General features: G+C 40.3%; 1 protein-coding gene across 2 annotated transcripts in view; it reads left to right on the forward strand.

Annotated features, from left to right (window-relative positions):
- Positions 1 to 24,737, forward strand: part of LOC137320212 (sal-like protein 3) — a 50,811-nt gene that overhangs the window by 21,005 nt on the left and 5,069 nt on the right. The window contains exons 2-3 of one of the 2 annotated variants that reach the window (XM_067981946.1): positions 12,489 to 15,416; positions 15,633 to 15,973. In XM_067981946.1, the coding sequence (XP_067838047.1) occupies positions 12,489 to 15,416; positions 15,633 to 15,973 (3,269 nt within the window). Of the gene's footprint in view, positions 1 to 12,488; positions 15,974 to 24,737 lie in introns of both variants that reach the window. The other variant, XM_067981944.1, reaches the window with a different exon arrangement.

Raw genomic sequence — 24,737 nt, forward strand, 5'->3', positions numbered from 1 at the left:
TCCTCTCCCACAGAAGCATACCCACCTGTTGGCCTGTTTACTGTGTCACAATTGATGACTGGGTGGAAGTCATGTGGCCCAGAATATTGACGCATAATGGCAGGTTGCAGCCAACGTGGACCTAAAGGTGGAAAATGGGGGAGGGATTTTTTTTTAAAACAAGTATGCCGGGCAATATGGTTATTGTCATTTATGCAGCTTTCCGTGCAGTGGCATTAGTGCTACAGAACATACTTCTGTAGTAAGCAATAGATACTGTGTGTTAAGAGGTCTGCAGGAACATTTAATAAAGAGGGCTTTCTTGTAAAGTAATGAATTATATTGGTGTCTGCCAGGGAAGTAAATACCGTATTCATTAAGAAAACTTGGAGTAAAAAGATTTCTATCTCAAAAGGTTCCTGTAAAATGCCAAAGTATAGATGGTGGGTGTTTTAAGGCTGCATGAAGAGGTTTTTAGGAGAGCCATTTTGTACCTTATCCAAAACATGTAGTGCCTAAAAAATTGTGCTTTTTTATTACTTTCTTGCTTAAACATGGACAGTTTTTAAACCTCATACCAAGTTATTGAATTAACAGGACTGTGGCTTATTTTTCTGTTTTAGTTTTGGCACAATTACTTTTGTTTAAAGCGCGTAACATTGCTAAATCCATATACAGTGGAATTCTGATGCTAGCACATTTCTTTTCCGAAGTCTTAATTTGTTCCTGATATTTGGTATTAAGCAACTTCAAAAAAAATTATTCTTTTTACCCAATTTTCTTCTCATCTGAATTCTTCCTGGGTTATGGTTTTATGAAAGCTGATAGCCCCTTGAAAGTGACTTACCTTCACCAATGACCCTTGAGAGGCTATTTGACTGCTGAGGTGAGGTGGGGGGAGGCAGTAATCACAACCAAGCTCGATCTGGTCCACACACGCATGGACTTTCCAGCAGTTGTAACTGAATAGGGATCCAAAGCAGAAACATGGGCAGATTGTTTCATTCCCTCGCTCAAAGATGCTGAGGGCAATTGTAGTACTTCCACCGCTGCCCCTGCCGACTTGGGCTTCAAGTTCAGTGGCAGTGCTCCAATTTAAATGAGCTAGTGCTGCTGCCTCCAGAGGTGCCATGAATAAAGTAATGATTTTCCTTGGTGCCTCTGGAGCCAGCAGTGCTGCCTGCCGCAATTATAAATGCTGCTTCTTAACTGCACAGGCTACTATTGTTTCTGGCTAAACATTCAGCTTGGCCATACAGGCTAGGGATGCATTTTTCCCATTTCTGGCAAAAACAGGATCTCTCCTCCCTTCCCCACCACACCCCACCAGCATTGGACAACGCATGGCAACTAGAAATTAAATTGTAAATTGAGACTTTCAAACAATTCTGCGTATACCAAGAGCATTGGAGTTCTGTTATATGTTTAACCCTGCACTCTTACCAAAAAGCAATAAAACACATTTATAACGATTCAAAATATAATTTCAACAACTTACATTTCAACAGTACTGCTCAACTAGAGAGGGACATCTCAGAGCATTTCATGTGGAAGCAGTGAACAAGCAGTAATGGTATCAGAGGACCAGAGGGTGCATATGGCAAGAGGAGGTCACTGAGATAGGGTGGAGTGAGGCCTTGCAGCAATTCGAAAGTAAGGACAAGGATCTTGAAATCATTTCTGACTAAAAGTTTCATCAAAGATACAAAATGGAGAACTTGTTGTCACAGTTAGTTAGATGCCTTTTCATCTCTAACCCTCACTAACATGGTAGTCTCTCTGCCAGCAGTAAATTAAATGAATTTGATCAAGGCTAAAATTCCTGTTTTTGCCAAATTTAGTGAAAAAAATGTGACATAAAAAAGCATGAGTTAAATCTGGTGGAATTTGCAGAGAAAGCACTAATGACTATTTGTCTGTGTGGAGCCTGTCTTGGATTCCTACTCCTCCAAAAATGGATTAACGAACTCTAGCAAAAAGAGAGGGATTCAAATATTTATTGCTTATTAAGGCCTTGTTAAAGTCAATCTTGGGAAACCCATACACAATCGCACTTTGAAAAGTTTGTGTTTAATGTCAGGGTAGGCTTGGCCTTAGCCATTTGAAGATTTGGAATTATCAGCACAGTAGTCATAGAAGTGTTTGGTATAGAGGAGTCTTCTACTCCACAACTGTTGCTGAATTTGTCTTAGTGAAGGAAGGGGAGAAGCGGATGTTTTTGGTCACGCGTTGTATGTGTTTAATGCGGTTTGTGAGTGAATTTTGCCCTTGTGTGGTGTGAACTTCTGCATTTTTCTGCTTGTGATGCCCCCTGTTCTATGCTATCTTAGTTGAGAGCATAGAACGGGTAGCAGACTGTAGTCAACTGACAAGCTGCATACAATACAGAAGGCCCAATAACTGTATCTGCAACAGACCATGATAAACTTGCATCAGTGCCAGGGATGTCTTTTTCTGGAATCCCTGTGGGCTCTTTGCTTTCAGAGGTGCTGACTACCACTGGTGCAGCAAAAGGTGATGAAACAGAACTACCACCAACATGACCAACCAGTTGCTGGTCCACTCATGTCACTGCTGGAGAATATCTCCTCACAAGGTCCACTGATCTGTCTAAACGCAGAACACTGGACCTGTCTGAGGTCTCTGTATCCCTCTCTCATGATTGCCTGTAACTATTCTTCATGTAAGTTGAAGCTAGCCCATCTTGGAATTTGCACCTCAAAGACTCCATAACAGCAGTGGGACATTCAAGAGAGATTCTTTTACTGTGCCTATGGTCTGCATTGCTGCAGTCCCCACTGTAAATGCCACTAGTTTTGCCACTTTTTCTATGGTAGACGCTCAGTGCAGACAGGCGGTCCTCTGATATATCACTTGTGAGTAATTGCATCCACATCTAGATTTTGCCATCCCCAAATATCCAGACACTACATAAGTAGCAGCCAGACGTCCCTCAGATCCAAGTGAGTATTCACAATGGTTCTGCCACTGTATCAGCCTCAGTTACAAAACAGGCCCGCTAAGGTCTATATTCTTAAGAGTGGCATTAGCAGGCCCCTCATTAACCAGCACCACTGCTACCTCTTCATTATAACTCTGCTCAGTACCTTATTATGTCATCTAGGCCAACACTTTAATGCTGCACTGTTGGAGACGTCACCTTCGGATGAAACATCTGCCCTCTCAGGTGGACATAATAGATCCCAAAACACTTTTCGAAAAAGAGCAGGCGGTTCTCCCGATGTCCTGGTCAATATTTATCTCTCAGCCCACATTATTAAAACAAATTATCTGGTTATTAGTCCTATTGCTATTTGTGGGACCTTGCTGTGCACAAATTGGCTTCAGTGTCTCCCTACGTTACAACAGTGACTACACTTCAAAAAGTACTTCATAGGATGTAAAGCGTTTGGGACATCCCGAGGTCATGAAAGGCATATTATAAATGCATGGTCTTGCTTTCTGTCTCCAGGTTCTATTAGTCAGCCATGGTCAATTGTCAAAAGCGCCCTGGACCTGCCTGGTTCAGGTATTGGATTTCTGAGGCAGCCACAGAGGGTTGACTAGATTCTAAATTTTCATCACCAGTCATAACATCCTGGGGCTAATCTTCACGCCAATGAGAGCTTTCTTACCTGCCCTCTCACGAGGATAAATCAAGTGTGTGATGGTTGTGGTTAGTTTCTAGTGAAGGGCAAGTGTGTTTTCCTTACGCTAAAAAGATAACAGATGGTACATTATGATTATATAGGCACACTTATCCTATGGGTATTGCATTCTCATTATATGCTTTATATGCTTTATTATGCTTCTGTGCACAATCATTGGATGTGGAACCATTAAGGTAACATTAGTGTAAATTGTTAAATATCTGTACATTGTAGTAGAATAACTTCTTTGCTATCCACCCGCATCCAAAGACTTCATGCCTTAGAATCATAGAATCATAGAAGTTTACAACATGGAAACAGGCCCTTCGGCCCAACATGTCCATGTCGCCCAGTTTATACCACTAAGCTAGTCCCAATTGCCTGCACTTGGCCCATATCCCTCTATACCCATCTTACCCATGTAACTGTCCAAATGCTTTTTAAAAGACAAAATTGTACCCGCCTCTACTACTGCCTCTGGCAGCTCGTTCCAGACACTCACCACCCTTTGAGTGAAAAAATTGCCCCTCTGGACCCTTTTGTATCTCTCCCCTCTCACCTTAAATCTATGTCCCCTCGTTATAGACTCCCCTACCTTTGGGAAAATATTTTGACTATCTACCTTATCTATGCCCCTCATTATTTTATAGACTTCTATAAGATCACCCCGAAACCTCCTACTCTTCAGGGAAAAAAGTCCCAGTCTATCTAACCTCTCCCTATAAGTCAAACCATCAAGTCCCAGTAGCATCCTAGTAAATCTTTTCTGCACTCTTTCCAGTTTAATAATATCCTTTCTATAGTAGGGTGACCAGAACTGTACACAGTATTCCAAGTGTGGCCTTACTAATGTCTTGTACAACTTCAACAAGACATCCCAACTCCTGTATTCAGTGTTCTGACCAATGAAACCAAGCATGCCGAATGCCTTCTTCACCACCCTATCCACCTGTGACTCCACTTTCAAGGAGCTATGAACCTGTACTCCTAGATCTCTTTGTTCTATAACTCTCCCCAACGCCCTACCATTAACGGAGTAGGTCCTGGTCCGATTCGATCTACCAAAATGCATCACCTCACATTTATCTAAATTAAACTCCATCTGCCATTCATCGGCCCACTGGCCCAATTTATCAAGATCCCGTTGCAATCCTAGATAACCTTCTTCACTGTCCACAATGCCACCAATCTTGGTGTCATCTGCAAACTTACTAACCATTCCTCCTAAATTCTCATCCAAATCATTAATATAAATAACAAATAACAGCGGACCCAGCACTGATCCCTGAGGCACACCGCTGGACACAGGCATCCAGTTTGAAAAACAACCCTCGACAACCACCCTCTGTCTTCTGTCGTCAATCCAATTTTGTATCCAATTGGCTACCTCACCTTGGATCTCGTGAGATTTAACCTTATGTAACAACCTACCTTGCAAATTTTATTTTCAAAAAAGATTTATGTTTGCTTCATTATACAGTACTGGAATTTTCTCATTCTGGGATCCGTCACCCCTCCCACTTTACACCTTCCTATTATGTACCAGCTTTGGCTCTAAACATATGACCAGTGGTATTTAGACAGGGTGAGCTAATTCATAAAAATCACTTCTTGCATTACATTCTGTCTTCCATGTTGAAATGCATAATGTAATTTATATACTCCTACTATTTTTAGTTCTAACAACTTACTTGCTACATTTTTGTGATCATCTCTCTCCAAAAGTAGTTTTGTGTATATTTTTTACAACTACAACTTCCTATCATCCATGCTATGTCCCGTGCTGGTACTTTATAGTACTATCAAAGCTATATCTTTGGCGTTCTTTCTTCAGTTGTGTAATTTCCCCCCCTCATTTCTTGGGAGGTCCTTTTAGCCCTACAGACAGCATTCACCATTTTTGTGATGTACTTCCACACGTGCCCACTCTGCATGTTCAGAACCCTTCCTCATCCACCAGAAATATTATCCTGACACTCCATTATGAGTGATTACAGTGCACACAGTCACTGAAATATGATTTTCTTACTGGCCTTGGAGCCGTTATCTAATACAATTGCAACCCCACCCCGAAAGATGTATTAAAGAAGTTGGAAAGATTTATACAGGGAAAGTAACTTGTTAGCAAATTGAGAAACTTTAAAGGATCGTTATTGCAGATGCATCATGAATGGTTGATATTTTATTTATTCCCGTGAATGAATTAGAGGAATCACAGTTATGTGTGTTCCCATGTTTTCCTTAGAGGTTCGTGATCACCAAAAGGAAAGCATTTCTTACATTTTTTGTGAAAAGAGGAACTTTAGCTCCCTATTTTCAAATGGATGTTAGTTCATATCAAAACTGAATATAATTTGAGATTAGCTGGTAATCTCACACAAGTAAGCACAAGGATGGCTTGTGTAGGGAATGGAAAATAAGCACCGATGAGGTGAGACTGTTTTTCTGGCATTGGGTTTAAGGCATCTTGTTGTTCTGGACAGAAGGAGCTTTAATCTGCATTTATGATCCATTTTTCACCTGGGAATGCTTGGTGTTAAATTAGGTTCTGTTCTCCAGCACTGAGATCCTTCACTTTGACACAAAAAACAAAATCAGAAATAATAACTGTACAAAATACAATGTGAACCATTATAATTCCTCGCCATACTGCTCAGATATTGAAGTTCTGTTTTGTGAGTTTTTGGATTCCCAATATCAGTGTGTTAGCCTTAGCTCAGTGGTAGTGCTCTCACCTCTGGGTCAGCAGGTTATGGGTTCAAGTCACACTCTATAAATTTGGAGCTAGGTTGACAATGCAGTACTGAGGGAGTGCTGTACTGTCAGAGGTGTTGCCTTTTGGATGAGATGTTAAATCAAGACCCTGGCTGCCCTCTCAGGTAGATGTAAAAGATCTCTATGGCACTATTTTGAAGAAGAGCATGTAGATGGCCTGGCCATTATTTATCCCTCAACCAACACCCCCGAAATATATTATCTGGTCATTTATTTTGTTGCTGTTTGTGGGACCTTGCTGAACAGAAATTGGTTGCTATGTTTCCTACAGTGCAATAGTGACCACACTTCAGAAGTACTTAATTGGCCATGAAGTGCTTTGGGTTATCCTGAGGTCATGAAAGATGCTACATAAATGCAAGTTCTTTCTCTCAGTGTAAATTTGCATTGGTGTAAATTGATCAAATGACCTATTCATTAGAAAGTTATCCCCAATGTTTTATTTTGTCCCTTAAATCGCTCTTCCTGAAATAAATGAAAATGGATTTTGACTGTTACCTAACATTTCAATACCTTGCCTGAAAGGTTTTAGTTAAGGTGATTAATGTGGAATATCACAGCTTGCAGTTAGTAATTGCAATAATTCCCTAAAGGGTGATCATAGGAACATACGAATGTAGAGACCTGGAAAGGACCATTGTGGTGCATCTGGCTGGTCTCAATGTTTAGGAAATATCATATCCCTCAATATTTCTCTTGACCCTATATCAAATTTTTCACCAGGTACTTAACTAACTCTCTCTTGAATTAGCTGATACAATCAGCCCCCTGTACATTTGCCAGCCTCTGCATAAAATAGTTCAATCTAAACTGTTTTTTCTTCCCCTTTTTCTACGTTTAAGGCTATTCCCTTTTTGTTGTAGAAAGAATCTGTGACTGTGCTAAACACGTTGGGCCCGAAATTCCAAGACTTTTTTGATGCAAAAAGTGGTGTGGTTCTGGTATAGGGCACCAGAATTTGGGAAGTAAGTCCGATATCTCAGCTTTACAACCACTCTAAAATATACAGAAATTCCATTAGAATTGGCTTCTGGTAGAAGTAAGCAAAGTGCTGCTTTGGTTTTATATTTGTCCACATTAATTGACATCTGCACACATCAGCCCCGATCTCCAATGTTTCCGTGTCCTTCCGTAGTCTGTTCCCTGTTGTTTGCAGTGCCTACCAGTTTGGTATTATTTGTAAACTCGGAGAGTTTTGTTTCTGTGCCCAACTCCAAGCCATTTATGTATACTGTAGACAGCAACAACCTTAGCATTGATTTATTAATTTAGATATTTAGGAGGGCCTTAGCTTTTCTGTTTCTATATCCATATGTTTCTATATCTTTATGTACACGTATTCCATAAACTTGTGTTTGCGATAGTCACTAATTATAACCGAGTATACTTGGCATAAAAGGCTGTATATATTCCTCAGCCTGTAGTTTAAGAATTTACACAAAGATCGTAGCCCTGAAATTGCACTATGGGATCCTACAGTTTGAGCATTTCACGCATTGAGCTGAAATCCCTCTCTGTTATATTAACAGAGGCATTAACCCATTCAAAATAAATCGCAAAGAGAGGAATTTGAAACACATAAAAGGCCTGTTTTTTTCCTCTTGTTGGCAGGATAGTGAGTTCTGCATGCTGCTTTGAACCCGCTATAACCCCAACCCTTTTTCCAGGGTGGGGGCTGTTTGATATGTATAGCAGGCTCCTGGCAAGATCCTCCAACACTAAGAGGGAGCCTGTCGCTGCATGTCCGGAAAACCCTGGCAGTGCCACAATGAGATCGCCACTGCTGCAGCTCAGGCGGTGGAGCGTATTTAAAGACAGTGGAAGAGCTCCGAAGAGGCAACTGGAAATCTTTAATACCTTCAGTACACTGTCTCATAACAATGTGTAAGCTATCACTTAAATCTAATGTAATTTGGTGAAATACAACAATAAAATTATGAGGGGTTTTGATAGAGTAGATAGGGAGAAACTGTTTCCACTGGCAGGAGGATCGGTATCCAGAGGACACAGATTTAAGGTAATTGGCAAAAGAGCCAGAGGTGAGATGAGGAGAATCTTTTTTATGCAACGAGTTGTTATGATCTAGAATGCACTGCCTGAAAGGGTGGTTAAAGCAGATTCAATAGTAACTTTCAAAAGGGAATTGGATAAATACTTGAACAGGAAAAATTTGTAGGGCTATGGGCAAAGAGCAGGGGAGTGGGACTAATTGGATAGCTCTTTCAAAGAGCTGGCACGATGGGCCGAATGGCCTCCTTCTGTGCTGTACGATTCTACGTTTCTATGTTACAGGTGAAAGTTAATGACAAGATTGTAATTACTTTATACCTGTCACATGATGGTGCTTTTCTCCATATATCCACTTAATCCTGTAATTCTGTGATTGACATTCATCTTGCATCATGGATGTAGCCAAATGCATCACTAGCTGGAGCTTTAAGCAATATTTTTTAATAATTATGTTTTATCAACTGTTGCAAATGATATATACCAAGGACAGATTTGCAAGTCTGTAATGCAATTTCAAGATTCCAAAAAGGGTTTGAAAACCATTTGACCTCATCTGAATCTCTAGACTGGGTTACAGCCTGGCAACTCTCTCCCTATTACCTATTATTTTATATGTCACCATTCAACACGAAGACAGAACACATTCTTGATAAATTAAATGAAGCAATAATGGACCTTTTTCAGTATTGGATAAGAGTGAATTTGAAATCATTCAGTGTAGAGATTTTTACTGAAACCTTATTAAAGAAAAATAGATCCATCCTCTGTTCAAAATAGTGCTGTATTGCTTCAATGAGAAGTAATATTACATTATTGCTAAATTTTCATTTCTACAATTTCTCAAACCATTTCAATTTTTAACCTTTTTAGCAAAGGTTTTTAAAAAAAGACTTGCATTTCTATAATGCCTTTCACGACCTCAGGACGTCCCAGAGCACTTAATAACCAATGAAGTGCTTTTGAAGTGTAGTTGCTGTTGTAATGTAGGAAACACAGCAGCCAATTTGCACACAGCAAGGTCCCACAAACAGCAATGAGATAAGGAACAGGTAATCTGTTTTTCAGATGTTGGTTGAGGGATAAATGTTGACCCACTATTCTTCGAAATAGTGCCATGGGATCTTTTACATCCACCTGAGGAGGTAGATGGGGCCTTGGTTTAACGTCTCATCCGAAAGACGTTTAGCCCACTTTTTATTTTTTAATTTCATATCTTTAGGTGCCCCACTCAAAAATGAGCTGTGCACCATTTCTTAATTCAGCTAATTGGATGTTTTTCACAGCACACTGTCCATGCCACTCTTGAAACAACTGATAGAAGTACTGTAGATGAGTGTTTGCCGTTGTCTAAAATTCAAATCTTCTTATTCTTAGGAGAAACACCCTGTTTCCATTCATGTCCTCCTCAAGACCACAAAATGCCAAGTCACCATTTAGTGAGAAAATTGTGGCCTAACACTCCATGATTTAACACATCAAGAACTAGCTCACACCACCACAAGGATGCATTGGAGCAGTCCTTTTTGAATGTTTGATAACTAGTTTGTAATACCACATGCAGTATGTGCCTTCTCAGTAACCAGAGATATGACCTTAAAATTGCTTGTGCCAGGTATCAAGAGCTGTAAAAATATATATTTCTGTGTAAAAATGATGAAAGAGAAAACTATAGAGGACTGGTTTGTATCAAGTTGTAGTTAAAAAAAGTCTTGCATTTCTATAGTGCCTTTCGTGACCTCACAACACCCCAAAGTACGTTACAACCAATGAAGTACTTTCGAAGTGTAGTCACAGTTGTATGTAAATAAGAAGCAAATATAGTGCTAACTCTGAGGCTGTAAATACTGTTAAGGCAATTAATATATATACACATACATGTAGAAAGAGAAATGCACGTAGTATCAGTCTTACTTTACAGTGTCATCTTTGTATTGTGCACCAGTTAATGCTACTGTAAGTCATTAGCTTTACAGAATTCTTTCATTTTAGTAATATTGATTGGCAGTTCACACCCCATGAAGGACATGCATCCTCAGTTTTCTCCCCATTATATTCACGGTCCCAGTGGGTCTCATAAGTTTTCTGCCAAGAGGACAGCCACACAGCCCGTTTCCAGACCTCTGCTAATGCCCTTTTTTCCTGGCTGCTGGGAGGTGGAGTCATGACAACATAACAACAATATCACTAATCTGATTTCTCTTCCCTGCAGGGAGACATTGAAGCTTTGATTCTGCACAGCTAAGATCAGAACTACATGTAGAGGGTCATTATTTGTCCAATGTGCAAAACCACCATATCCACACACACACATATCTGGCAAGGGTAGCCTCAGGGCAAACCAATCTTGCAATGGGGGCCTCAAGCAGGCGTTAGGCCCCTTATTTCCATATGCAAAGTTCCTAACACCTGTTTCAGGCGTGGGCACTGCACGCCGATTTTTTGGCTTTTACCAATATGGCGGGTGGCGCACTTACGGCTCAGAATGAGCACGCACTTACTGCCCGCCATATTGGAGGCATACAAAGCCATTTAGCACCCAAAAAATGAGCACTGCACGACCGAATTTCTAGGCTCAAACCTCAAACTACTCACTGGTTTAACCAGCTGAGCTATTGGAGAGCCCAAGATTCTTTTTTTTTGAACAAAATGTGGAAAAACATAGACAAGTTTTCACAATTTCTGTGAAATGCTTGTGATTTTCAGCATGTTGAATAATCATAGGCAGCTTATGACGTATGTTAAATAATGTGAAAAATGGTGAATGATAATAACTGAATAATCATAGCCTGCACATTGGAGTCTACTACAGGCATAATATGGATTGGAAATTTCACTGTGAATAGAACTGGTACTTTGTTTCATCTTTCTTGAAAAACTACTTATTTGATCAGGTGCAACTTAGAATTCTGTTCATTAAACATACTTGTTCTTTGGCACATAGTCTTAACCTACAACAGTAATTAAACATATGTAACCAATTAGTGGGTTTTCTGCCACAATACTAGCATGTAATTTGCTTGTACTCTTCAGCTCAGATAAAAGTTGGTGTCTGAGAATGCTCTTGTAAAAAAATTACAGGTATTGAACTCATTTGTTGAATAGCATCTTTCAAGACAATTTCTAGTAATGCATATATGTCTTGCTAAAAACAACTGCAAACAAAGTATAAATATATGAAGGTTTAGTTGAACATCATACAAAAATACTCTGCTGCACAAAAAACTAAATTCTGGCTCTCCTTTTTACAGCAGTGATAGTTCTTGCAGCAGTTTTATTCTCTGAAGAAGTCATCTTGCATTTTGTGGCCCTTTGTTTACTCAAAGTTTTAATGGGTTGGGTTCCTGTTAATAACTTTGAATAATTATGGCACAGCCTTTGCATTTCACTGGTAGCACAGGAAATAATTAATTTAGCTAAATCATGCTGAGTTCTAAAAGGTACTGTACACTAGTTAATGCTTAAGGGTACATTGCTCTTCAGATTTCTAAAACAGCTAAAGATATGGTCATTGATTTAAGACATTATTTAGACTAGCATTAAATCCATACTGTCTTGATGCTGTAGAAAGATAATAAATCTGGTCAGTCCAGGACCACATTTGAGTAACAGAGGGCCAGTTTGTCCTGTCAGGTACTGATTTGAGCCGGAAAGGTTACAGATTAGTTTAGTGATGTCAAGTGAACTGGCAAAGGCATCTCTAATTTTGCTGGAAATGAGGAAGCCTGATGGTAAAGGGGAATCCTAATGAGTCCATCAAAGGCTTGATTTGTACCCAACAGACAAGGCAGCTGTGAATTGTATGAAAATATTGGAAATCAATAGCTTCTATGGAATTTCATTAAGCAGCAGTATCCACAATTGATAGGGCCTCATAATTTGATGGATTGTGCAAAGAAAATGATTAGCTAGGTAGAAAGAGTGATAGAATACACACAGAGGGACCTGAGATGTGTTGAAGTGAGGCAATTTGTACAAAATAAAAAAATATTGATTTTAGTTATGTGCAAAAACTTGAAATTGGAGGGAGGGATAGTCTTGCAAGTCATTGCTTGATGTGTCCTTTTGATTTCCTAGCAGCCCCAGGGGAAGGACCAGATGATGCTGATAGTGGGAATGAAAGCAGAAGTGGAAGTGAGGAAACCCACATCTGTGAGAAATGCTGTGCAGAATTCTTCAAGTGGCCTGACTTCATGGAGCATCAGAAGAATTGCACTAAGAATCCACTAGTCCTAATCGTAAACGACGACGAGGCAGCACGCTCAGAAGACTTCCCAGAGGCTTCTCCTGCCAGTTGCCCAAGTGATCAAGTAGAGAGTGAAGCTGCTGAGGATAGCACTCAGTTAGAGGGAAATGACAGCTCTGAGGTAAAGAGTACAGAGCAAGACGAGCCGATGGAAGTGGATGCCTCCACTGACAAAGGTTACCAGAATCAAGGGACCTCCAGCACTGCTACTTCACTACCTCAGATTCCTGAATCATCTTCCATGACAAATTATAACATGCCAAACACTAATGTGACTTTAGAGACTTTGCAAAGCACTAAAGTGGCAGTGGCACAGTTCTCGCAGGACACAAGATCCAACAGTCCTAATTCAAGTAGTGGAGTATCAACCATGGCTATCCCTATGATTCTAGAGCAGTTGATGGCTCTGCAACAGCAGCAGCTCCACCAACTTCAACTGATTGAACAAATCCGAAACCAAGTAGCGATGATGAATCCACAAACACTGCACCCTTTAAATCCATCTGCATCTTCCCAAGGTGCTTCAGTATCTGCTGTTACCCAGCATGTTTCGTTCAGTGACCATTCTTCTAACCAGTTATCAGCTGCTATTTCAGCTTCGGGAACAGGACAGGCATCCAGTATCCACCCTTCTGCCTTTGATAGTTCACAGCAAATAACACAGCCTGCCTCTGGGGCTAGCACTCCTATTTTACCCAGCAGTGTATCTCCCAGGTTAGAATCAACCTTGCCTCCATCCACAAGTGGAATTTCATCTTCCCTGACTCCAAGTTCCAGTTCAAATACAAGTAACACTTCCTCTCAGTTACAGTATTCAACTTCATCACTTGGACATGGTAATCTTCTCAGTCCAGCTTCCAGCATGCCTAATCCACTGCTACCTCAGAATTCATCGAGTAGTGTGATCTTCCCAAACCCACTGGTCAGCATTGCTGCAACTACCAATGCCCTAGATCCACTGGCTACCCTTATGAAACATCGCAAAGGAAAACCACCCAATGTTTCTGTGTTTGATCCCAAAACAAGCTCAGAAGATCCATTTTTCAAGCATAAATGTAGGTTTTGTGCGAAGGTCTTTGGAAGTGACAGTGCATTACAGATTCACCTTCGTTCCCATACTGGAGAGAGACCATTTAAGTGTAATATTTGTGGAAATCGTTTTTCCACCAAAGGTAATCTTAAGGTTCACTTCCAGAGGCATAAAGAAAAATACCCTCATATCCAGATGAATCCATATCCAGTCCCTGAATACCTTGATAACGTACCTACTAGCTCTGGCATTCCATATGGGATGTCTTTGCCACCTGAAAAACCAGTGACAACATGGTTGGACACCAAGCCTGTGCTGTCAACCTTACCAACTTCAGTTGGATTACAGTTGCCTCCAACTCTATCAAGTATTACCTGTCTGGGTGAGTCCCCAACTGTGACTCCTTTAAACAGGTCACCCCAAAGACCATCTCCTCCATCAAGTGAATGTGCTTCTTTGTCACCAAACAAGAATGATTCCAGCATTCCAATAACTGCAGAATCTCCACAGTCAATTAATGGTGTTAATGTAGTCCCCAAAGTTCAAGGTTTAAATGTACCTACTTCAAGTTTCAAACCAGTAGAAAGCTGTGCATCTGGACAGCCAGTTTCCTCTGCTCCTTGCTCCACCACATCTTCTACTGCTGCAGACAATGGAGTGAACAGCATTCCCACAACCCTTCCAAGCCCTCTACTTCCCATAATATCGGATCAGTTTAAGGCAAAATTTCCCTTTGGCGGTCTGTTAGACTCTATGCAAACATCTGAGACCTCAAAACTGCAACAATTGGTGGAGAACATTGATAAAAAGATGACCGACCCAAACCAGTGTGTTATCTGTCACCGCGTACTTAGTTGCCAGAGTGCTCTGAAGATGCATTACCGCACACACACGGGTGAAAGACCGTTTAAATGCAAAATCTGTGGGCGAGCTTTTACCACCAAGGGCAACTTAAAGACACACTTCGGAGTTCATCGAGCAAAGCCGCCTCTTCGAGTACAACATTCTTGCCCCATTTGCCAGAAGAAATTTACAAATGCTGTAGTTTTACAACAGCATATTCGTATGCATATGGGTGGACAGATTCCCAATACACCTTTACCAGAGGGCTTCTCAGATAGTATGGACACAGACCTAGCTTGTGATGAAATGAATGCTGAAATAATGAGCAACTATCCTGATGATGAAATGATGGATGAAAATTCAATGGATGAGGAGGCAGAATTAAACATTACCACAACTGAGTCTTCAAAGCAATTATTATGTTATTCTGGTTCATCACCAAACTCACCGCCTTCAGTGATTTCTAGCATCGCTGCACTGGAGAATCAGATGAAGATAATAGACTGTGCTTTGAGCACACAGCAGCGATCCAGCCTGAAATCTGTTGAAAATGGATCCATGGAAAGTGATCGCTTAACAAATGACTCCTCCTCAGCTGTGGGTGATTTAGAAAGTCAGAGTGTAGGTAGCCCTGTAATGTCTGAGTGCTCTTCTTCAATCCAGGCATTGTCACCTGCGCATAGTAATGCTGAGAGTCAAAGATCAAAGTCACCAAGCTTTGGCAACCAGGAAGAACCACATGAGACTTCAGTGAAATCAGAAAAACCGGACAGTCCATCAACTCATCGGGAGAATGGAGGTGCACTAGATCTGACAGCCAACAACCTGGGTCGGCCGATCATCAAAGAAGAGGCTTTTAGTATGCTGTTCCCCAACCAAGAATGTGGTAAGTTGAAAAGTACTGTTTGTAGTATCTGTGGCAAACCTTTTGCTTGTAAAAGTGCATTGGAAATTCACTACCGCAGCCATACTAAAGAGCGTCCATTTCTTTGCACAATCTGCAATCGTGGTTGCTCCACTATGGGTAATTTAAAACAGCACTTACTGACTCACAAGATGAAAGAACTTCCTTCTCAGTTATTTGAACCCAACTCCACTCTAGGTCCCACCCAAAGTACTCCTAGCCTGGTCACCAGCACCGCACCCACCGTGGTCAAAATGGAAGTCAATGGTCACAGCAAGCCGATCTCCCTAGGTGATGGTACGCAGGTTCCAGTTGGTATACAGGCTCCATCTGCACCACAGACAGCCATGAGTCCAGGTATGACACCCATTCTGGCACCGCCACCTCGTCGGACACCCAAGCAGCATAACTGTCCATCCTGTGGGAAGACCTTTTCTTCTGCAAGTGCTCTTCAGATCCATGAGCGCACACATACTGGTGAAAAGCCATTTGGCTGCACAATCTGTGGCAGAGCTTTTACAACAAAAGGGAATCTTAAGGTAAGATCATTTTAATGTATAAATTAGTGATAAGAACTTATAGGCTGCTATTCTTTTAACCATGAACCTGCTAAAGTAAATCTAATCCAGAATGTTAACTCAGCAAATGTAATGACTAGTGCTTTAATGGTTAAAAAGATGACCCAATCACATATATCATTTATCTCTGCATTGAGGTTTTAATTTATACACAGTGCCATACAGATCTTGTTTCCCCTGTCGCAACACACACAAACACATACACGCAAAAACAAACACATTGCATTCACTGACCAAGAGGATTGGCAGGCAACGTATTCCTGGGCCATTGTCACATAACGTTAAAAATATGAGAAATAACATGTTTGTGATAAATGTTCTTTTGTCAAAGTAATACAAGTCAAGAGAACATTTGACAGTGTGGGAGGAATATTTTAACTGATAAAAATTATAATAAAAATGATAAATATAATTTAATAATGCATTGAATATGTTGATAAATATTATTGTAAGACATAAAAAGAAAAAGGATTGACATTGACTACTGAAAGACCCTTTCATCTTTCAGAATTCACTTTTTTTTTAACCCCACATATAGTGCAACATTTGGTTCATTCAAGCCTATCTGCTTTTGTCATTTAATTTGTCACTGGAATGTATCTGACCAGCATATACGTTTAGAAAATATCTCACTGTAAGTGGGATAGAGTTACCCCCTTAAAAAATATCAGCTTAGAAAAGTCTAGAATTTCAGGGTGCATCATAATGACTGGAAGAATTGGTTACTTAAGCTAAACATTCCAAATTTTGCCTATTGCTCCTACAAAACTAGAGATTTCCAGGACAGGTGTTTTAGAGGTTTTTTTTGTCATGAAGCAAATTACAACTCTGTGTTCTACAATTCATTCCTTTCAAAGGGGTTTCAAAATACCATGCCATAAATGCAGAATTCAAGCTATGTGTATGTATTATTCAAACATTTGGATGCGCCATAATATAGTTGTGTGCATTTTTAACTGACCGAGTCCAAGAGCCGTACAAGATCTGATCATAGTGCAATCATGTATGTAGCCTCAGCTAAAAACCTGATTAAATATATAATATAGAATCTGAAGTGTGCAGTTAATAAGATTGCATACAAAATGGCTTTCATTTAATACTTTAAACTGTCTTTGCTCACGTTATATGCAATGACTGTAAACTGTCGATTTTTGATATTCAAGAACTGTGAGTCTTAAAAGTGCCACATAACAATAAAATGGACAAACTAAATTAATGTAGCAACATCGATTTTTTTTCTTCTTTTTCAACAAAACTTTTACTTTTTAAAAATTTATTTTTGTTTTAGTGAATTAATAATAGACCTGTGAAATTGAAACTGAATGTTTATATGCTATATAGGATTACACTTAACATTCCTTTCCTTCCCAGATGTAATAACTAAAATATTTTAAGATGTGACAGCTCAGCATTCTGCTTCTTGTCAATTCTTTGTGTTAAACCACTTTCTTTTAGTGGGATGATAGATATAAATTTACTAGAGTTAAATCTTGAAGGTCCATGTTAGTTTATGAAAGCTTTGCAGCTGTCACTTTCAATATGTAACACATTCGCATTTGTATCTTAGGATCTCATTCACAAATTTTAAAACTGGCTTTTGAACTAGACTGCCATGGTATAATTTTAAAGGTGCATTACGTAATAGTTTCGTCCCCCCCCCCATACTTTTGTGCTATTGCCATGGATAGATTCAGTGCTGGTCCATATCAGATGAGAATAAGCAAGATGGAGCAGGTCTATCTGTATCTGGATCAGGTCTACTAAACTCAGTTAGATTGTTTAATGATGACGAGATACCCCATCTTTAGCCTAGCTAAAAACAAATAGAATTGGAATGGAGTAGGGGTTCCAAATATGAATGATACTTGAGGAAGCTGTGTGCAGTGTTCTCTCATTGGATGTTCTGGTCTAACAAGATAGTGGTTACAATAATTACCAGGCATAACTTGCTTGTTAATTCAAAGTTGCTGTCTGAGTTTAATGTTCAGAGCACTGACATGCCTGTTAGACATGCAAAGTCACATCGGAGATGACAAAAGAGGAGAGGGAAATCTGCAGCATAATCTGACATCATTTTAACATATTGTTATACTATTGCAACATGGTAACCCTAGCTAAGCATAAACTCTCCTTTAATTTTCATATTTAATGTCTATAAACAAATTAACATTGTGGAATTTTTCCATCCAAAAATGAATTTGCTGTTAACCAAAGTAGTTTGAATTAGAATTTGATTTTCTAATTAGTAACTGGTCCAAAATCATTATATGTAATGGTAACTGACTCATCACTTGCTTTTCAATAGAGTACAGACTACAATTACATATTATTGAAGAACTCAAAAAAAATGTTAATACTTGACAAGCACCTCACTGGAAAGTTTCATAGCCATAACTACATATTACTGAAGGTGGATGACACATAATTTTATTTGTGCATTTTTCTGAACAAACTGTTAACATATTTGGAGGCTCTTATTTCTGTGAATATGAGGAATGGGTGATAGTATGCAATACAGGACTACATCCATGCAAGATCACATTCAATCATAGGTGGATTTCATGGGGAATGTTTTCCTGTTACGCACCTGAGTGTATTGGATTGCCTGGGGAGGATTGCACGCCCGCTAGGGAGCCCAACCAATATCATTCAAATGGAAGAAAATCAGTCAGGTTCCATTACCAGCATGCATTTTCCTTTATACACTGCACCCTGGCAATCCAATAAACCTAGACCCAATAACAGGAAGATCTGCGCCATAAATTTAAACTCTTGCTATTAGCAGAAAAATAATGCCAAACAAGCAAAGGGGAATTATTGTAAATAAATGAAAAATGCTCCTGGTTGGAATAACCTGTAATTTTTTTTAACCTGTTCTTACACTCACGTACTAAAATATCTAAAATAACAAATTGTGGTTTCCCCCCCCCCACTTTTCATTGGTGAGCCTGGACATTGAGGGGGTTAAATTCGATAACCCCCAAAACTGGGCACGGAGGTCGCGGTGCGCAATTAACCCATGCCCGGTCATTGAGATGCAGGCAGCATGTGAGATTCTTGCTGCCTGGTCATTTACCTGATATCTGCGAGCAGCCAGGCCTGGCTGCGCTGTTGAGCGGCTGCTCACCAGCAGGGGGGGCCCGATATCGCACGAGTGGCTACCACAGCGTAAAGGCAGCCTGTACCTCTTATTTGCAAAATATAAGATACGGGTCCGTACGGAGTCTGAACGGAGATCCGATATCGCACACGTAAAACACAGATGCAGGTCCCGTCCCTATGTTTACAAACTGTTGAGTTATGTTAAAACATTGAATAAAGGTTGCACACTAATAAATCCCACATCCTCCAATCTGCATGCCATACCTCACCAATCTGCTGATCTGAGTTTGTATCGGCCTGCGAGAGAGCATGCACCAAGGTTCTCTGATGATGCACTAGAGGCCTGGGTGCAAGAGGTTGACAGAAGGAGAGGCATCCTAGATCTGCAGTGGGGGGCAAGGGGCCCTCCAAACGTATGCTCAAGATGCAATGGGAGGCAGTAGGGGACAAAGTCAATGGTAGGCACATAGCACCATGAATATGGATGCAGTGCAGGAAGAAGTTCGATGCTTTGACACGGGTGGTCAAGATGAGTGAGGCCAACTGTCAAATGGCACCTCCTACCAACTGCACCATCAGCCACATCGACTGCTCCATGCACTACACCCCCCATCACCCACATACCAACAAACTCTTTCAATCAGTACTCAACTCTTCCAGTCAGTTGCTTCCTCTCACCCTCACACATTACCACAGTTGCAAGCCACACATCCACAACTCACAGGTCACACACACTGGCAGCTATTCAACCATGACAGGCACATTACGCAAACATCCTGCAGGACACTCACCGTCGCATGTCCTGCTTTCTTGCAGGAGAAGGTGGTGCATAACAGGAGGCAGCAAGTGATATTCAAGAACTGTGAGTCTTAAAAGTGCCACATAACAATAAAATGGACAAACTAAATTAATATAGCAACATCGATTTTTTTCTTCTTTTTCAACAAAACTTTTACTTTTTAAAAATTTATTTTTGTTTTAGTGAATTAATAATAGACCTGTGAAATTGAAACTGAATGTTTATATGCTATATAAACATGAACCTGCTGTCCTCTCTCAGGATGACAGCATTCCTGTCCCACCCCTGCCACTCTGCCAGTGCCCTTGCTGTTGCCTGTCAGCGAGCCAGCCCACTCCCTGTAGAGTATTGAAACTTTATTATAGGAACATAGGAAGATAGGAACAGGAGTAGGCCATATAGCCTCTCGAGCCTGTTCCGCCATTCATTGAGATCATAGTTGATCTGTGACCTAACTCCATATACCCACCTTAACCCCATGTCCTTTATTACCTTTGGTTAACAAAAGTCTATCAATCTCAGATTTAAAATTAACAAGTGAGCTAGCATCAACTGCTGTTTGCAGAAGAGAGTTCCAAACTTCTTCCACCCTTTGCGTGTAGAAACGTTTCCTAACTTCACTCCTGCAAGTCCTGACTCTAATTTTTAGGCTATATCCCCTAGTCCTAATATTAAAGTATAGGAGACCCCCAAAAACAGGTACAAATGCATCAGCAGTCAGAAGCAATAATCCAACAACTAACCTGTAAATCCTGCATGATGTATGATCTACTTCAGTTGCGTTGGTGGGGGTCCTCCATGCTGTTTATGACCTGTTCAGCTGTGCGAGGTTAAGACAGTGCATTGGCTGGAGCATTGAGTTCCAAAATCGTATCCGTCCCTTTAAATTGGCATTGCACACTGATCTAATGCATATTCTCCTTACTTTACGTGCTGGCGGCGTTCGTTATCTGCACGTGTGCTTATGCCTTTACCAAGATGTCGTCCGGCGTACGTCACTCTAGAAGCACGCACGTGCATTCCGGGCACAATTTTGGGTCCTTAGGAGGCCATGTAGCGCTTACAAAACGGGCGCTACACGGCCCAATTTACAGCCCTGAGTGTCACCAGTCTATTTAACTACAGGAATCATCACAATCAAGGCAGTCCTGTCCTCACCTAACATCTACATGTGCACCCAGCAAGGATCACTGAATAGGGACCAAGAGTGGGAGCCCGAGAGTTGATTCTTGTTTTCTCTTCCTGAACCCCGAGACCAGTTGTAGAATCTTCACTCACATGCTTGGCTGAAGTCAATTGTCATTTTTTAGAATGCTCCCCTTCTGTCCTAGATAAAATGTTTCCCTCCTCCACACCACAACTCACTGTGGACCAAAGCAATTTGTGTTGTTATTGTGTAGTGTTCCTTTAAAATAGTAGCAAAAGGTTCTATAACGTTCTGTTGTTGCTCTTCAAGTTATAAAATCAGTTTCATCAGACATTAGTTGTGACAAATATTGTTTAGGGTTTAAGTTATAATTGTTGTTTCGCACTTTAACTATAAATACACAGCACTGCTGCACAGTTAGGACTTCAATCTGCTACACTTACATAGGATCTAAATCTTTGCACAGACCAGTTCAATGGAGTGGTGCTTTGACCCATGTTCACTTTTTGTCACATGTACATCTCTATATTACTATGAATACCTTGTTGAAGTTACCAATTCTAGCTTTAGTGATCAGGTCAAAACTGAGCTATCAATTATTATTGTTAATACTTTTTATTGAGAGACATTAAACCAAGGACTTGTCTGCATGTTCTGGTTCAAGTGGATGTTAAAAACCTTACAGCACCATTTGAAGAAGAGCAGAGAGTTCTTCCTGTGTCCTGGACAACTTTCCTCTCAACCAATACTATCAGAGACAGATTAACTGAACATTCATCTCAATGCTGTTTGTGGGAACTTGCTTTGCACAAAATGACTGCCTCATTTGCCCACCAAACAACAGTCACTACACTTCAAAGTAATTAATTGCCAGGAATTTTCTCGGGACTTCTGCCACCATAACTTCGTCCGATGTTCATTGGGAACCCCATTTGAGCGAGTAAACAGGATTTCCTCCGGAGGTACGATATACCGAGGAAATTCGCTCGCATTGTATCTGCAGCACCTGGAGACATCTCTGAGAGATAGGATAAGGCACTATATAAGTGCAATTTAAAAAAAAAATGTAACCATATAATAAATATATTTTTTAATTTGTTCTCCCCAATCATTTCAGAAAGTGAGATGGCTCATTCATCCATATCTCTATTGTCAACGTCACTCCTTGTTTAACCTTGCAGGATGTTTGCATAAGTAGCACTGTAAGACATTTCCTCTTCTCCCTCTTTCTCTTGACAAACCAACTGAGATTGACAAACCTTTCCCTTCAAAAAAAATATGTGTGCAAATGGGCTCCTAGTTAAAAGTCCAACAGCTGCCTTGTTTTCAATGTAATTTAGTTTTTAACAAACTCAGAAGAACATGACTGTTTAAATCCTAAGACCACTGTCTGAATATCATGAATTCTGTAGATAGCACTGGACCTTTTCATACAGAAGTTTGAATGGTGAATTATAGTGAGTAAAATCAATATAGTGATTTGATAACACAAATACATTTTAAAACCTTTCAAAGATTATCTGTGCAAAAAGGAATACAGTGATTGACCAAAAAAGAAAGGTCTTGTCAAAAAAACAGACATTGCAGATATAGTGAACCGACTCAGACATCTAATTTTATTCAAGAAAAATTAACACTTTCTCAGACAAAAATAATTTTCCTCTGAAACGCTCTTATCTATCTTTTTTTGAATATATTAAAAATGGTGTGGCAGCATGCACAGACATCACATTTCAGGCGACGCTCTTTGTTACAGATGCAAAACAATCTTTTAACAATCTGGCTGCTGAGCTGCAATCTGAAACTGCCAAGCACATTCTAATTTGCAAAATTCCTGGGCCAAGCAACAGTTAAACTCTTGAGTTACCATCGGTGGTGTTTACATACAACAATTAGGCTTTGTGGCCTAAAAATGACAAGCCACTTAAGCACAGCTCCAGCTGAGTAGCAAGAATAATTTATCATGCATTATGTGGCATAATACTGTCATGAGAAAGTAATAGGGTACATTTTGGGAGACTACTTCCATGGAGTCTAGATTGATGGGAGGGTGGGCTGGAGGTCACGAACAGCCAGAAAATCGTGCCACTGCACATTGAGTATGCTGACCTCCAACAACAACAACAACTTGCATTTATACAGCGCCTTTAATGTTGTAAAATGTCCCACAGGAGCGATTATCAAACTAAATTTGACACCGAGCCACATCAGGAGATATTAGGACAGGTGACCAAAAGCTTGGTCAGAGAGGTAAATTTGCAGGAGCGTCTTAAAGGAGGAGAGAGAGGCTGAGAAGTTTAGGGAGGGAATTCCGGGGCTTAGGGCCTAGGCAGCTGAAGGCACAGCCGCCAATGGTGGAACAATTAAAATCGGGGATATGCAAGAGGCAAGAATTGGAGGAGCGCAGAGATCTCGGAGGGTTGTAGGGCTGGAGGAGGTTACAGAGATAGGGAGGGGCGAAGCCACGGAGGTATTTAAAAACAAGGATGAGAATTTTTAAAATTTCCATGCCCACTTCTCCAATCCGTGCTGCCGTGGAGCAAGATTCCGTGCTGGGTAGGGAGTTGCCAAAAATTGACCCTGTCTGGTTAACCATGAACAGATTTGGTTGTACAAAATTAAATATAGTCTACTCCTCATAATTCGACTATTTTGTTTGCACTAAACAAATTGTGGGACTAAAGCGGCCTGATTTCACTCTTACCTATCTGATTGCCCCCATAACATCTACAGCGACAGCTTCTCTTCCACCCCACGCACTGTTACCTCCACAATCCCCCAAGGATCTATCCTTGGCCCTCTCCTCTTGTCTACATGCTGGGATAGATTTTTAATTTACCTCCCAGGCATAAAACTGGCCTGGCGATTGGCCGTCATTATGGAAACTGACTTTCATTTTTTTGTCTTAAATTTTTTTTAAAACTTGATTTTCGTTTCCTTTTGCGGTCAATCCGCATCGTCAGACATATGTCCGGATGGCAAGTTGAAAATCGACCCCGCTGCCTCTTGGCAATATCATTCGCAAACAGCTTCCATTCATGAATGCTGATCGCACCTAGCTCTACCTCTCCACTGCCTCTCTCAACCTCTCCACTGTCTCTGTGCTGTCACTCTATTTGTCCAACCTCCAATCTTGGATGAGCTGCAGTTGCATCGAGCTAAACATTAGGAAGACTGAAGTAATTGTTTTCAGTCCCCACCACAAAATCCGTACCTTTTTGACCAAAGTTTTGGTCACTCCTCCGAATATCTCCTTCTTTGGCTCGGCATCCATTTTTTTTTTTGATTAACCTCTGTGATGCACTTTGGGGTGTTTTTCTACATTAAAGGTACAATATAAGTGCAAGTTCTTGTTGTTGAATTATCCAGTAATTCAAATTTAAATAACAAAGGAAAGTAGAAATTTGGTGCTAATTTCAGATTATCAGCCAATTTGAATTCAGCAACTTTCAATTTAGAGGAGTAGACTGTAACCATATTTAAAATGTTCCGTTTAAAAAAATAGTAATGATTATGAACAATGTGAATATTATGGGTGATTACAACCAAAACAAAATTGAATTTGTGGATTTTTTTTAAACTGGAAATCTGAAATAACAAAACAGGAAAATGCTGGAAATGCACAACAGGTTGATTAGAGAAAAAAAAGATTAATGTTCTGACGAAGGTCACATCTG

The sequence above is a fragment of the Heptranchias perlo genome, chromosome 3 (assembly GCF_035084215.1).
Source record: "Heptranchias perlo isolate sHepPer1 chromosome 3, sHepPer1.hap1, whole genome shotgun sequence".
In the NCBI taxonomy this organism is placed as follows: Eukaryota; Metazoa; Chordata; class Chondrichthyes; order Hexanchiformes; family Hexanchidae; genus Heptranchias; species Heptranchias perlo.